The 16,389-nt window shown below is 39.7% G+C and overlaps 1 protein-coding gene across 2 annotated transcripts in view; it reads right to left on the reverse strand.

Annotated features, from left to right (window-relative positions):
- The window catches only part of LOC111979148 (serine/threonine-protein kinase STK11), a 44,788-nt gene extending 40,664 nt beyond the window's left edge, over positions 1-4,124 (reverse strand). For both annotated transcript variants that reach the window (XM_024009477.3, XM_024009478.3), the window contains exon 1: positions 3,756-4,124. In XM_024009477.3, the coding sequence (XP_023865245.1) occupies positions 3,756-4,039 (284 nt within the window). In that variant the 5' untranslated portion in view covers positions 4,040-4,124. The remainder of the gene's footprint in view (positions 1-3,755) is intronic.
- Positions 4,125-16,389: the final 12,265 nt, after the last annotated feature.

Below are 16,389 nucleotides of genomic sequence, written 5' to 3' on the forward strand. Positions count from 1 at the left end.
CCATGACATAATTTTCTGGAATTTTCCAAGCTGTTTAAAGGCACAGTCAACTTAGTGTATATAAACTTCTGACCCACTGGAATTGTGATACAGTGAATTATAAGTGGAATAATCTGTCTGTAAACAATTGTTGGAAAAATGACTTGTGTCATGCACAAAGTAGATGTCCTAACCAACTTGCCAAAACTAGTTTGTTAACAAGAAATTTGTGGAGTGGTTGAAAAACAAGTTTTAATGACTAACCTAAGTGTATGTAAACTTCAACTGTATGCACACACACACGCACCAGTCAAAAGTTGACACCTACTCGTTCAAGGGTTTCTTTATTTTTACTATTTTCTACATTGTAGAATAATAGTAAAGACATCAAAACTATGAAATAACACATATGGAATCACGTAGTAACTAAAAAAACGGTTAATATGTCAACCAGCTTCATGAGGTAGTCACCTGGAATGCATTTCAATTAACAGGTGTGCCTTGTTAAAAGTTCATTTGTGGAATTTCTTTCTTTCTTAATGTGTTTCAGCAAATCAGTTGTGTTGTGACAAGGAAGGGGTGGTATACAGAAGATAGACCTATTTGGTAAAAGACCAAGTCCATATTTTGGCAAGAACAGCTCAAATAAGCAAAGAGAAACGACAGTCCATCATTACTTTAAGACATGAAGATCAGTCAAATTGGAAAATTTCAAGAACTTTGAAAGTTTCTTCAAGTGCTGTTGCAAAAACCATCAAGCGCTATGATGCAACTGGCTCTCATGAGCAACGCCACAGGAAAGGAAGACCCAGTTACCTCTGCTGCAGAGGATAAGTTCATTAAAGTTAAAGCCCAAATAAATGCTTCAGAGTTCAAGACACATCTCAACATCAACTGTTCAGAAGAGACTGTGTGAATCAGGCCTTCAGAGTTGAATTGCTGCAACAACAACAAAAAAACACCAATAAAAGGACACAAATAAGAAGAGACCTGCTTGGGCCAAGAAACACGAGCAATTGACATTAGACTGGTGGAAATCTGTCCTTTGGTCTGATGAGTCCAAATTTGAGATCTGCCATGTCTTTCTGAGATGCAGAGTAGGTGAACCGATGATCTCTGCATGTGTACTTCCCACCGTGAAACATAGAGTTGTAATGGTGCTTTGCTGGTGACACTGTCAGTGATTTATTCAGAATTCAAGGCACACTTACCGCTGCAGGCTACCGCAGCGATACGACATCCCATCTAGTTTGCGCTTAGTGGGACTATCATTTGTTTTTCAACAGGACAATGACCCAAAACACACTTCCAGGCTGTGTAAGGGCTATTTGACCAAGAAGGAGAGTGATGGAGTGCTGCATCAGATGACCTGGCCTCCACAATCACCCGACCTCATCCCAATTGAGATGGTTTGGGATGAATTGGACCACAGAGTGAAGGAAAAGCAGCCAACAAGTGCTCAGCATATGTGGGAACTCCTTCAAGACTGTTGGAAAAGCATTCCTCATGAAGCTGGTTGAAAGAATGCCAAGAGTGTGCAAAGCTGTCAAGACAAAGGGTGGCTACTTTTAAGAATCTCAAATATAATTTGATTTGTTTAACACTTTTAATTAGTGTTTTAATTTAATTAAAAATGTATGTCCCCCAAATCAGAGCTTCACAATTAATGGCACCCACAAAGAGTACTATAAATAACATCTACCATAATTAAGCCAGGAATTAAATTCCACTTATTTAAGTTTATCTAAGTCTTAAGCAACTATATTGAGCCATTACATCACTTCCTGTTTTACTAGGATATAAAAAAAAAAAAATTGGTAACACGCATGCAATATCCCTTTGTCATCCAACACCATGAAGAAAACAAAAGAACTGACAGTTCAAAAGAGAGAGATGGTCGTTGACCTTTATAAATCTGGTATTGGCTACAAGAAGATCCACAAATGATTGAATAGACCACTGAGCACTGGCAGGGCAATTATTTGAAAGGAAAGGAAAGGATCTGCATAAAGGAATGATCCAAAAATCCCTCCAAATGTGTTCCTTAACCTTGTCAAACATCACAGGAAAAAACTCCATGCTGTTATCCTTGCCAGAGGTGGTTGCACTAAGTACTAAATGAGGAGAGACAATAATTATGAAACCTTGATTTTAGTGAAATGTATTTTGTATTAAATAATTGTATGATTTTGGTTGGTTCCATTGAAACATTAATAAAGTACAGTATTTCTCACATGTTAGTATTTTGAGTTTCTCTATAATTATATTGTTTATATTTTTTTAAGCATTGTTTGTGCATTGCCAGTCAGGGGTGCCAGTAATTTGAGCCCACTGTATGTTATGTATATATATACACAATTATTGCTACTGCTCGACTAAAGAAGTCTCGGTCGACCAACAGCCAATAGACCAAACAATCAAACCAGTCGACGAAATGGGGACAGCCCTAAAACAATATTGAAGTAGTTGGCAATATCATTGGGTTTTGTGATGAATGAGACATGATTCAATGAACGAAGGAGCCGAGTTTGCCTTTTGCCCAAGATTTCATTTAAGGTGCTCCAAAGCTTTTTACTATCATTCTTTATATAATTTCTCTTTGTTTCATAGTATAGTTTCTTATTTTTATTTAGTTTAGTCACATGATTTCTCAATTTGCATTACATTTGCCAATCGGTTGTGCAACCAGACTTATTTGCCTCATCCCTCAACCGTAACATTTTTCAATTACTCATCAATCCACAGGGATTTAACAGTTGTTATATCTCAGTGGGCCTACAAAAGCGGGCCCGGCAGTTACACATCCCTGCTTTAAACCTACGGCGACAATTTCAGAATAACCGTATTTTCCTGAAAAAAAAAAAAATGTATAATATAAGGAAAATGCCTATACGTTTCAGCGGTTTCAAAAACGTCACTCGGCTATGAGTGTTGGGCTCAACGAGACAATTCTGTTTACACTGCCCTGCTTGGAGGGAGGCAACTGTCAGGCGAGTGTAGTGCTCGTCCTCCGGAGGTAGTAGTCTAGATGTGACAAATTCACATTACAGGAAAAGGTCTGGCCGAGGGTATTTTCTCAAAATCTCTAGGAAATCTCTCGTAGTGAGAAAAGGCCCTATGGTGCTGCCATGTAGGGAAAGGGACTTAATTGAATAGGAGAGCAAAATGCAAATGAAGATCCAAAGTGTTGTTGTGCACTTTAGACAGGAGGGACGATGGCGAGTCATATGTAGGGAAAAAAGTTCATGAGTCACTGTAGGCGTGAATACAGTAATAGACTATGCACACGCTAATGATAATCCCAGAGACACAATCTTAAGCGTTACTCAGGCAATCATCCTATAGCAGTGACATTTAAGCAATAAGGACTAAGAGGGTGTGGTCTATGGCCAATATACCATGGCGAAGGGCTGTTCTTAAGCACGGCGCAATAAGGAGTGCCTGGACACAGCTGTGGTATATTGGCCATCTATCACAGACCCCCAAGGAGCCGTATTCCTATTATTAACTGGTTACCAACACATTTAGAGCTGTAAAAAATAAATGTTTTGTCATACCCGTGGTATACGGTCTGATATAGCATGGCTGTCAGCCAATCAGCATTCAGGGCTCAAATAAGCCAGTTTATAATAGTTAATAAATACTTGTGCTTGACAATGCATGACCAAGAGTGTAAACCAGAGGGAAGAAGAGAGAGCAAAAAGAAAGACAGGGAGAGTAAAAAATGAAAGAAAAACCCACCACCACATAAACTCCCTCCCATCCCCAAAACTTACTTCTTCACATTAGCCTCTCCGTTGGGGATCCGCCTCAGCTTCTTCTTCTTGAGGATCTTGACGGCCCTGCGACACAGCGTGTCAGAGTCCAGCATCTCCTTCACCTTACCGTAGGAGCCCTCCCCCAGCAGGTCTCCCATCAGGTACTTCCCAATCAGCTTGGCCCTCTTCCTGCGTGGCTGGTAGATCACCTCGGTTGAGTCGATGCGGTGAATGAACGTGTCCATGCCCATCAGCTCATTCTCAGTCAGATAGTCCAGGTGCTGCAGCTCCCCGTCACTCATGTTTAAATCAACTTAGTTAGAGCTTAGTCACTGCAGTGTGCTTCAGACAGTCCAATGAAACTGCACTGTGACCTCAAGCCTTTGGCCTGGGCTGTGTATCGTGGTGGCTCAGGGATACAGTTCAATTAGAAAACATTAAGGGACATGGGAGAAGGTGTGGCCAGGTCTGGGCATTGAGAGAAACTGTTGACGTTGGGATAGAGTAGGTCTGTAAACATGAAGGGGTAAGTTTTGGTTTGTGGGAAGCTGTAGGCTAGCTGTAACGGTTTCCAGAGAGGTGTAGGGCAGTTAGCTAAGACCCAATGAGTTCAAGGTCCAGGATGAAAAGATTTGTGGAGAGTTCAGGCTGTGACAGGTGCTACTGAGCAGAGAGCGGGATCTCTGGCCGAGATAACATTTCACTGCTTAGCTCCATGTCACCTCAATCTGTGATCTGATATGGGATGGCGACAGGCAGAGGGAGAGGTAAATGGTTGCGTTTCAAACCCAAGCCCTGTACTTCGGCCATAGGTCCTGGTAGCGATCCATGGTCTCTACTTCAGAGAGGGCACCATCGGTTTGCCTTGATCTAAGTCCAGATGCAATAGCTAAATACTCAAACCAAAATGAGTCCTTTCAGTCTTTAGTATCGTTAATACTGCTCTGAATCCTATATTTCTTGTCAGCTCTTCTAGTGAGTCACTAGCCTTTCTCAACTGGCAACTCAGGATTATGTTCCAGAAAACCTGTGGGTGAATAACGATATCAACAGTCAAATCTCTCAGCAATCAGGGTGGATATTAGCCTAATGTTCATTTTGTAGAAAGCGAGTGACTGCTACAGGATAGGTCCACAAGGCTGGCTGGCTATGCGTTTTACGCTACTTCTGCCTGGTCTGCTGTCAAAATACTAAATCATAAGATCAGCGTTTCAGAACGCAAGCAAACAAGGAAAAATCGATTATGACATGTTCTAGTCAGACAACTAGCTGTCGCACGACTCCGTAAATGCGTGTCGCACATAGAAAACCTTGCAACCCAAAAATCTGCGCATGCTTATTTTGTGTTCCAAAAAAAAATCTGCGCATGTTTATGTGTTGGCTTGAGCTAGCTAACTAGTGAACGTTAGGTCGCCTCGGGTATTTTGCTGTTTGTTTCAGTACAGTACCATATTTGCCTTCCTCAACTGACGAGGGTAGTTTTCCAAACAGATAGTTTCGGTGTGACTACACCGGGTAACATGCTTTTAACACCTCAACTCCTATCGTCCCGAACCCCAGCACAAATGTAACGTTATACTAACGACGTGCTAGATAACGTTAGCCATTTAACTCGGATAAGTAATCGGTGTTTAGTTAATTTTGTAGGCTATGCTCAGAATCAGATAAAGTTACTAGCAAACAAGACGAGTACAGTAACAGTAAGTTAGCTACGTCATCCCTACAGTGTTTACAAACTGCAAAAAGCTACAGTAGTTAACGGCTAACGTTAAATACAGATGATGGTAGGTTAGCTAAACGTCGGCATTTTGGTAAACAAGTCTCACCTTGACTTTCAGACTGAATCGAGGTAGATGGCTGTCCTGTTAGTTATGTAGTCTTCCGCTGTATTTTTTTTATTTGTGTCTGTCTGCACAAATATGTGAGGTTTTCTATTTTTGATGCAGCTGCTATCAGGTTGCCGCCATGTTGTTGCTCCAGATGAATGAAAGCCAACCTCTCACTTGCGTCAACGCTGAGTCAAAACGGGGCGTGGAAAAACAAATTTACCGTTTTTCGTCTTTTGTTTCTGAATTTTACAAACTAAAATCGACCTGTTCTCATTTATTGTGTCAAAATTGGACATGGAATACATAAAATAAATATCAACAACATGTATTACATTTTTAGGTTTAAGTTTTTAATTTTGTTTATACCCGGAAGTACACACCCCCTCCTATAATATTCCAGGGTTTAGGGGGGGTGTTTACAGTGTAGGTTGGCAGCACAAAGAAAGGATTAGACTGTAAGTGTGACAGAAAGATACAAATACTCATGTTAGCTAAGATGCAGAACTTATTATAAAGTTAGCATGCCAATAGAACAAACTCAGGAAAGTGAAATAGGCAACTAGATCACTTTTCTAATCACCCCTAGGGCCTAGGCGCACAGGTGTCAAACTCATTCCACGGGGGGCGAGTGTCTGCGGGTTTTCGCTCCTCCCTTGTACTTGATTGATGAATTAACATCACTAATTAGTTAGGAACTCCCCACACCTGGTTGTCTAGGGCTTTATTGAAAGGAAAAACCAAAATCCTGCAGACACTAGGCCCTCCGTGGAATGAGTTTGACACCCTGTATGCCCTATGCACTTGTGGAGTTTTGATTTAACTTCAACATAGGGGGGAGCTATTATCAGATTGATTACACCTGTCAAATAATCTCAGATCGCCACAAGTGCATCGCCACAGGTTTTTAGGGAATGATTAGGGATTGACCCCCTCTATGCAAATTTTGTTTTTAAAGACCCTTTAGGCTGACCCTTTTTTTAGATCAATTGTTGAACTGGAATTTCTCAAGTTGTCGTATTCAATAACACTGTTTCAGATTTCTTTTCAAGTCAATCTATGTAAAAAGTGGGATACAAAAGTCTGTCTACCTCTATTTTTTATGCAGCGTGTTTGTGTTTATTTACACTTATCATCTGCCATTTCAAGGTTCTAAATTCAGGTCTCAAATGGACTCCAGGGTTAACAGCTCGCTACTGTGATCCAGAGGATTTTAAAAGCTACTACATGTAATTGAACTTAATTAAATTGGCCTTTTTCTGAAATGTTGATAAGAATGACAAAATACTTTGTTTATATCCATGAAAGCACACATTTCTTTGGTTATCAATACCTTGGATAATATGAATAGCTGTGGGCATGAAAAAAAAACACTTGTTATTTTGGGCCCAAGAAACAGGTGCGAAGAGTCTGAATCAGAATGATATCTCCTAAAATAAATTGTAATCAATAGACACAATTCAATATTAGGACAATTGTATCATCTCTACAATAACTTATGACATGTGACCTTTCCTATAATGAGAAGTTGTTCAGGGGTCCGGTCCTCAGTGCTGAAACAGCAGCTGCATCTACTGATCACATAGAGGGACCTGATCAGTGATCCTAGATCAGCAATGTTGCCCTGACACTTTGGGGGGAATTCCAACCCGAGTTAAGGGCACGGAAATGGAATGGAATTCCCTTTTTATGCACTTGTCTCTATGCATATTCTGACAATTAACTTAAGCATGAGAATAGCATGCTATTCACCCACTATTCGTTTTGGGTGGCGATCAAAGAAATTAAGGTTATGGCGGAGGTGTCTACAGATATTCTGACCTTGACTTAATTTCCTCCACCTTACGCGCGATGAAACAATGAATAAGGTCAAGCAACTTGTCACTTCTACTTTATCTCAGATAGATATAACACTATTCTATGCACTGTAATTTACAAATTGATAAGAGCTATCGATAAGAGCAAGGTATTTGAGTAAGCTATTTAGTTAAGGTGATTCTAAATATAAATGGCAATTGTTTTAGATATATTTTATCTTATGATCGCTGGAGACAAATGTAACTTGCAAGGATGAAATTTGGAGACCCAAGCTATAGGCTTCTGTAGCCATGCACAAATGACAGTATTGCGCCAAATCTACTGAGTTGATTTATGATTTCTATGTTTTATTTACATGGCCAGACTTTTCACTTTATTTTTTACAATTTGTATCATGTTAAATATTAGCCACTATCGGTAGCCACCGTCAGTTATACCCACATACATTTACAACTGTTGTTTTAGTGTTAGTTTCCTTACATTTTGCATCATTCCATGACATAGTTAGTTTAGCTTTCTTTCATCTGTCACGTTCATGTGGTTGTTCCTGAGGATGGCTAGCGCTAGTGGATCATATTAGGCTAATTTATTACAAGTTGTGCAATAATGTTGGACATGCAGCCTATTTGTATCATTATGGGATGCAGACCATACATAACAGTTTAAACCTGGAGCCTGGTGCACGGTTCCCGACTGCTGGACTTGAACCGTAGTCATCACAGTTCCATGATTAGTGAGGATTATTAGGGTTGATTTAAAGGACTACTGTTGAACCCCTATTGTGCACTTTTTTCACCTTCCAATATTCATTGGATTGAACAATTGAATAAGGCAACTTTCAGGATGAATCAAACCACTGTATATTTTGATTCACTGATATATTGTGTACGTAAAGGCTGTCCAAACCAGTTTTGTATTATTATTCATAAATAGTTTCCTAACTGTAAGTAACATACAAGGTCAGAGTATTTTTAAATCTATGTGTGCTAAAAAGGAGACAAATATACGTGTATTTAGGCTTACATGGCTTTCTTTCATTCTTTCATTAATCTTCTGAACCGTTCTCTCCATATATTCCAGTGAGTCTGGTGAGAAAATCATAATTAAAAGGTACACCAAATTTCAAGGGATTGCTTTAGATAAATGTACTGAAACCCCTATTGAATGCAAGGGAATCACACCTGCAAAGCCCAAAACACACCTGCATAAGGTAAGTCTGAATACCAACTACTGAGAAGTGTGTTGGAAAGGTGTAAATATCCAAAGTCTGAATCAGGCCCCAAGTGAATAGAGACTTAGCTCTTCCTTGAATTGTATGTGTGTAAGTAAGTGGGGGCACAGATACAAGTGTACTGCAGGTGTGTGTGGTGGTCTGGCTGGTCATTTGTTAATGGGCTGTAGCCTCAGGCCTTTGCCTCTTAATTCTTTATTTTTTGTGCAATCAAAAAGGAATATTCAGACCAGACCTTCAACTGTGTGAAGAAGAAGCCAAAGCCGTGGATCGTACAGTGAGGAGACAGGAAGTGCTGGTGCTCACCTCTCTTAGAGGCTTTTATTTACAATATTAACAGGTGCATGATTAATTGGCCAATACACTTTGTACAGAAAATAACAATCAGGACTTGAAAATAATCTAAGATATTCTCAGTATAAACTATTGCGGCAACATCTCTTTGCCTATTACTCAAACTCAAACTCAGCCTACTCTCCCCAAGGCATAAAACAAACAAAACAATAACAACTGAGCACCTAAATACTATTTCCAGGAACTCCCTTCAGCTAGGAATGTTCCATCTTGATAGCCCCAAAGCACATTTCTACCATAGATGCGTCATTTCCTATGGACATATACCAGCATAAACAACAGTTTTACATTAACACACACTTCAATAACTTGTGCCATACCTTCTTCTTTAAGACACACAATACACATTCATTAAGTTATTCACCCCCGGGATAATTCATCACTTTGTTTATTCCAGTCAACTGATAAATGTTCCCCAATGATTCCGAGACTAATTTGCGTCAAGCGTAATGCACACCTGCACTTCAACAAGGAAGTAATTTAGCGCCGCGCTTCTGACAAACACACGAGCTAGGTTAAATTATATGGTTTTACTCTACCAACACTTCGGTCTTTATTCTAATAATATATTTCACATTGCTAGAGCATGTACGTTTAAATGGGCAGCTTTATACACGATAGAAACATGGTTAACAAGTTACATTGTTTTAGTAACTGGCATGCACAACAAACACTCGACTTTGTCTAAGTAACGTTACAGTATTGTTGGCAAACGGAATGCGCTATTCAATCCAACATTCTCTTTTTTTCAGGATTGTTGGCTATACTTTGAAGAGATACAATAAATAATATTTCTCCAACAAATAATTTAAGTGTTATTGTCTATAAATCATGGATATGCCAAACTGTATATGTTTAAGATATTTAATGGAGTGAGTGACAGGAGTTGGGGGCTCAACATTCAGGGAATTTCATGAATTTTGACATTTGCTCAGTACTTGAAAGGTTAATAGACCTCTCACATTACTGCCATCTGGTGAATAATACTTGTAGAACACGGGTTATTCAGTAAATACACCGCAATTCAGCCATATTTGAGACTTGATGTAGGATTAATGATACTAACTTCAACTCATGTCAGATAAAAAATATAGACCAAATTAGACCTTATTGTGCATACAGTACCATAAGCATAATACAGCCGGTCACATGTTTTTATACTTCAACCAAAACGCTTTACCTTAACATTTTAAAACGGGCCTAAAAAATGGAAGTGCTAGTTGAAGTGGATGGTGAATGCATTTGGCCAGTAGTGAATAGACGTGTAAAGACAAAGTAACATCTTGAATTATTTTTGTCTTAGCTTGTAACTTATAAAATATTATAGATTTGATTTTGAATCAATTACATTAACTTTTATTTCTTATCAAGAGGAGGGGAGGGAGTTTCTTCAACTAAACCTATGTACACCCATCTATCCACTCTTTCCCCCCACACCCACATTCCTCCATACAAGTGCCATCTGTCAACTATAAGTAAAAGCCACACTTGAAGAAAATGTATTTAATCAAAGGGTAGTTGAACAAGAGCAAGCGAAGTTTAGTATGAGAGAAATTAAGTAATTGATTTTGGCAGCATGGGATTGGTGCCAACAACAAAACAACTTTCCCTAATGTATCATGGAGAGAAAGAAAGAGATGCACTCAATGATCGGCTATGAAAAGCCAACTGACATTTACTCCTGAGGTGCTGACTTGTTGCACCCTCGACAACTACTGTGATTATTATTTGACCATGCTGGTCATTTATGAACATTTGAACATCTTGGCCATGTTCTGTTATCTCCACCGGGCACAGCCAGAAGAGGACATGCCACCCCTCATAGCCTGGTTCCTCTCTAGGTTTCTTCCTAGGTTTTGGCTTTTCTAGGGAGTGTTTCCTAGCCACCGTGCTTCTACACCTGCATTGCTTGCCGTTTGGGGTTTTAGGCTGGGTTTCTGTACAGCATTTTTATATATCAGCTGATGTAAGAAGGGCTATATAAATACATTTGATTTTGATTTGAAAGCATGGGGCAGTTGAGGAATCATTTCAATTTTGTAAGAGAGACACAGTATTTAAACACCCATGTAACAAGTAAATAGCCTGATTATGTGGACAACCATTCACAGGCAAGCAATCTGAAAGCTTGTAAGGGTCATCTATAGGTAATACTACATGACATTAGAGAATTGAAGAGACACCCCTTGAGAGCATCATGCCTAACAGGAAGTGTAAAGAAGGAGCTTTCCTAACAGGATGTGTAAAGGAGGACAGGGAAGGAGAGGAGGGTCTCAGCTGAAGTCCAAAAATTCTAATATGTTCTGTCCAGTTGTCCCTCAAACAGGCCTGCAGGTGCCATCAACCAGCATACATACCATCTCTGAGTGAACTGTGAGGATTGTCAAGACAGAGGGAAAGTTGACTGTTAATTTGTGATATATGTTAACATACTGTATGTGACTTGCTCTATCATAAATCAGTCACATTGACCCCAAAACACATTTGGATTTTTATACAGTGCTGAAAAGAGGCAAATGTTAGCTTTCTAATGAAACCCACATGATCTCTCTACTCCAAATATCAAGTGAATAATGACTAACAACTATTTACTTAATACAAAACTGCAGACATAGTGTCTGTTGCATAGTTGTCCGCAAACACGTATATGTGTACATTTGCACGTGTATGCGTGCACACATTTGTACACATACGTGTGTACACATACAAGCATCAGAATGTATTGGCTACATTCAATTATTTGCATGTGTACACATGTACAGTACATGCAGATACATATGTATGACAGCGAAAAACTCACACCGCACATGTTCACGCCATGATACAGTATGTGCGAGGACTACACGCAGTGTTTGTGTTCATGTGTACGCGCACATGCATGTACACATGTGCACCAACGTCCTCATCCCATGTAGTCCTTGCACATATGGTTGTGGCCCTTAGTTTTTCCATGTCAGATTACATTCGAAGATAAGGCTTGGGAGGATAAATACATAAGAAATTCCCACGTTAAATAACGTCTCTTATAAATACATGTCACAGAAAAAAGTGTACAGGCTATACTCAAACACATTTTTTCCCTGGGTACAGCTTACAGTATGTAGATGTGCCTAAGCAACCCTCTCACAAACCCAGGACCTGCATTTTTATGAACACCGCACAGAGTGAACAACATCTGAAAAGAGCTAAAACAGGAAAGGGGATGGAGGGGCTGAGAGTTAAAAAGGGTCAGAGTAAGCTCTGTTCTCTAAACAGCAAATCGATTAGAAATGTTAAAGAAAATATGACCACGCACACGTCACCAGAGAGTAAGGACTGACGGCCTATTTGGATCCGATTCATGTGGATGTTGGTTAGTCTTTGCCGCTGGTCCACTTGCTTGAGATGTTGAATGTTTGATTTAGGAAAACACTCAACATGATCACGCATCAAAAAGTTTTGTACCTGCGCAACACAGAGGACTTGGTCTAAAACGTCAGTAGCACCCGGATGTCTGCCCTCTTAAATCCAGGGATCCATTTTAGGAGCGACATCGTGTGAACATCAACGTTTTTGACATGGTGAACAATTCGCTGAATATCCTCATAGGACATCACCCGTTTGCTGGCGAGGTGGCCACCACACCTCTTCTTCCTTGGAGCCACGCCATGTTCTTTATAGAATTTAATCACTGCAGTCAGCTTATCTGTAAAAATAAACTATTTAAAACATGCTTTTAATATGTGCTGAAAGGCACAATGTATTCACTGCTCTTTTTCCTATTCATGATACAGCCTACTATTTATTACTCATTCTTTCCTCTTCTGGATAGGACCTCTCAATTGTCCCCATAAAATGACATACCCAAATCTAACTGCCTGTAGCAAGGATATGCATATTATTGATACTATATGAAAGGGACCACTTTTGAAGTTTGTGGAGATGTGAAATTAATGTAGGAGAATATAAAACAATAGATTTGGTAAAAGATAAAAACAAACAAAAAAACATGAGTATTCTTTTTCTTTTTGGGGATCATTTAGATGTTGTCCACAACAGGGCAACGGTGTGTGTGAGAAGTTTTAGACTACACAGTATTTAGAACACCCACAGTCCTCTACACCAGATTTTGCTGCTGATGCCAAGTCCCATAGCTTTCTCTTTCTGCTGTGAAGCAGAGGGTAACAGCACAAGTAGTGCAGGGGATAGGAGATTTTTTTTGTGGCACAGAGTACAATGTGTGCTCTTTTGGCCCTGAGGCAAATTCAGGTCTGCAGTTATGTATTTAGGCCGGGCGGGGGTGGGTGTGGAGCCAGAGACAGCAGCAGGGGTCAGACTGGAGGAACCAGTTCCTACGTTTGAATGAGTGGGTGATGGAGGACTTGAATGTGGTCTCTTTGGCGTTGGCTCCCAGAGGTCATCTGAGCTCAGGATTTTTTTTTTATTAATTCAGAAATCAAGTTTACAATTACTTATTTTATTTAACCTTTATTTTGGCAGGGGGTGAGTCCTGCATCAATACTTTTACAGATGGGCCCTGCATCAATATATCAAATACACAACACATATCTATAAACATATATAATATATTGAGTATGGGGAACACAATCATTATAATTAAATATGTGGACAAATAGGCATTGAGACATTAAAAAAACAGCCACAGCATGTCATAGCCAACATGGCATACACATGCACACATACACAAGTTTATTTTGCTAATTTATTTCACGACGCGAGCGGTGTTGTCAGCATGTAAGAGTCGAAAAGCTAAAACGAAGTCCAAGTATTCAATCATTGCACCAACACTGATCATGTGCGTCAACGAGCGTCTGCGTAGCCAGACCCTAAAATAGAACTTGGTTCTATTTGTGACACTTGATGCTTTGCAAGTCCTGCCTCTCCCATCTTCTCATTGGTTTTCGGAGCATTTACCCACGTGGGTGATTGAAAGATGAACTGAGGTCCACACTCCAATACAGTTGGTAGTGGTAATGCACGTTAAAGTTGGCTGCCAACTGCCATATAAAGTCCAAAGAAGAAGAAGAAGCCTGAAGGAGAGATTACTAGAAACAAACGTTTACCCTTTCATCTGTGGATTAATTGTTAGAGTAGAGGACCTTGTGCATTTCAGGTAAAATAATAACCCAATGTTTATATCCCAGGACAAATTAACTAGCAACAGCAAGCTAGCTAGCTAAATTTCCATAAATGTTTAATTATTTTCGACCTGTCCCCAAAGTAATATAGTTAGTTCAGAGTTCATTTTGATATTTCAACCTGCGTGTCCTGATCGCGTCTGGTGTGGGTGGACAAAATAAACATACGCGCGAGCGGTCTGGTCAGCATGTTAGTAGCCATGTTTTACTTTTTCAGTTTTGAGAAAAGATTGAAGAAGAGAATTAACTGCTGCGTAACATAAACTACGGTGCGTCCTGTTTGCTTGAGAATGAACACTGTTGCGCACAGCTCTAGCTTGATGTCTGTTTGTCGTACAAAGGGCGTTCACATACTACTGTAAAGCTGAGCTCATTGGCTATCTAGCTAGCTATTTTTCAAAATGATAGGTGGTCATTGGACCAAGACACTGTCAATCAAGTGAACACCGCTCGTCTCATTGGTGAGTAATGATGGCTGAACTTCATGGGCTAATTGATGTGTTGTATAGCCAATACATAATGTAGAATGATGAAACACGTTTGGTTGCCTTCTAGAGTGTCTGCGGATTGCACAGAAACAGAAATTGACCGGGTTGACTAGAGTTTTGCGGATTAGATTTCATAAATAGTTTTGTTGAAAGAGTCGGAATTAAAGCAAAACGCTGTATACAACATGGATCGTGTTAGGATATAAATATTTTTTTTATATCAAACAAAACTGTGCTACATTTGATCTCTAGGACCCTCAGGATGACACATCAGAGCAAGATTACTGAATGTAAGTACATTATTTACCGTCAGAGGTGAATGTATCAAACCAGTTGCCTTGATAAAAGCATTTTGTTGTTGTGCACTATCCTCAAACAATAGCATGGTATTTGTTTCGCTGTAATAGCTACTGTAAATTAGACACTGCAGTTAGATTAACAGTCATTTAAGCTTTTTGACGATATAAGACATTTCTATGTCCCTGGAAAGTTGGCTTTGGTTTACAACTCCATTCTAGTCAAATATCACATTGAGCAACAACTGTCCTGATTTCAGGACACTGATCCATTAGGGGTTATTAACTACCGCATAACATTTTTAATACTGTTGCAGCCCCAACAGAAACCATAAAGTTGTATTACTCTTCAAGAAAACTTACACGTGTAGGAATTTGAATGTTTCTCTGCAGATTTGCTGGCTATCAAGGAAATATGATGTCCTCTGATGTTTCCTTTCTTTTTGTTTTCTCCTTTTCGAGCTGATTGTTTCCTTGCAGACATTCATGGAACCAGCTATCTTGTCAATGAGCACTAGATGCTTTTCATCTTTAACATTGTCATCGTCATAATCTATTCTAGCCAATACATTTTCAAGTAATATCAACTCACTTTCTGAAACACACACAAACTACTTATAACCTGCACTCATTAAAATGCATGCGTGAACACACAGACACACACACAAACACCACACACTTTGACTACTATTGAAAATGGGTCATATTTGATATAAAGGTATGTGATAACTTTATTGATGGCCATTTCCATGTGCCTGTTGTTTACGAAGCACGTGACAAATACAATTTGATTTGATTTGACACACAGATCCCATAAAATACTGCAAATATTTTATGAGCTACACATTCCTCACTTCTCTCTCTCATATGCACACACACACACAAACACACACACACACTGAATTACACACACACACACACAGGTCCCATAAGTTACTAGCTACATAGCTAGCTAGGTTGCATGGGCTACACATACCCCACTTCTCTCTCTCTTTTCCAAGCCACACATCCACTCAATCACTCTCACACACACACACTTGGCTTTAATACACTAGCTAGCTGTGCCTCATCACACACATACATAAACTCAGCCACTGACAGATAGACGGACACAGAAACACGCACACATTGCTCACTCACAGCCAACTAAACTTGATTAATAGTTGAATGGCAAGCACTTGCCATTGGTGAGTTCATTCATCTGGTCACGTCTCTTGACTATCCACTAGCTACTAACTAGCATGACTATAGCCAGTAACCAGGTAGGGCTAGTGTAAGAAATGCTGTCTTCATTGACCTTAACACATAGCTATAATACTGTTATAATGCCTTCCTTATTAAAGCAGACTTTGTTGCAAATATCTTGCTACACCCCACAGTTAAACACCATCTGCCCGTAACAGATACAAACCTCACTCCCCCACGCAGGGGAGGATGGCTGACTCAGACCTTTTATTACCACTGATAAGGCAGGAATGTTACTATACGAGCACACACACGC

Source organism: Salvelinus sp. IW2-2015, linkage group LG19, assembly GCF_002910315.2.
Source record: "Salvelinus sp. IW2-2015 linkage group LG19, ASM291031v2, whole genome shotgun sequence".
NCBI classification, from domain to species: domain Eukaryota; kingdom Metazoa; phylum Chordata; class Actinopteri; order Salmoniformes; family Salmonidae; genus Salvelinus; species Salvelinus sp. IW2-2015.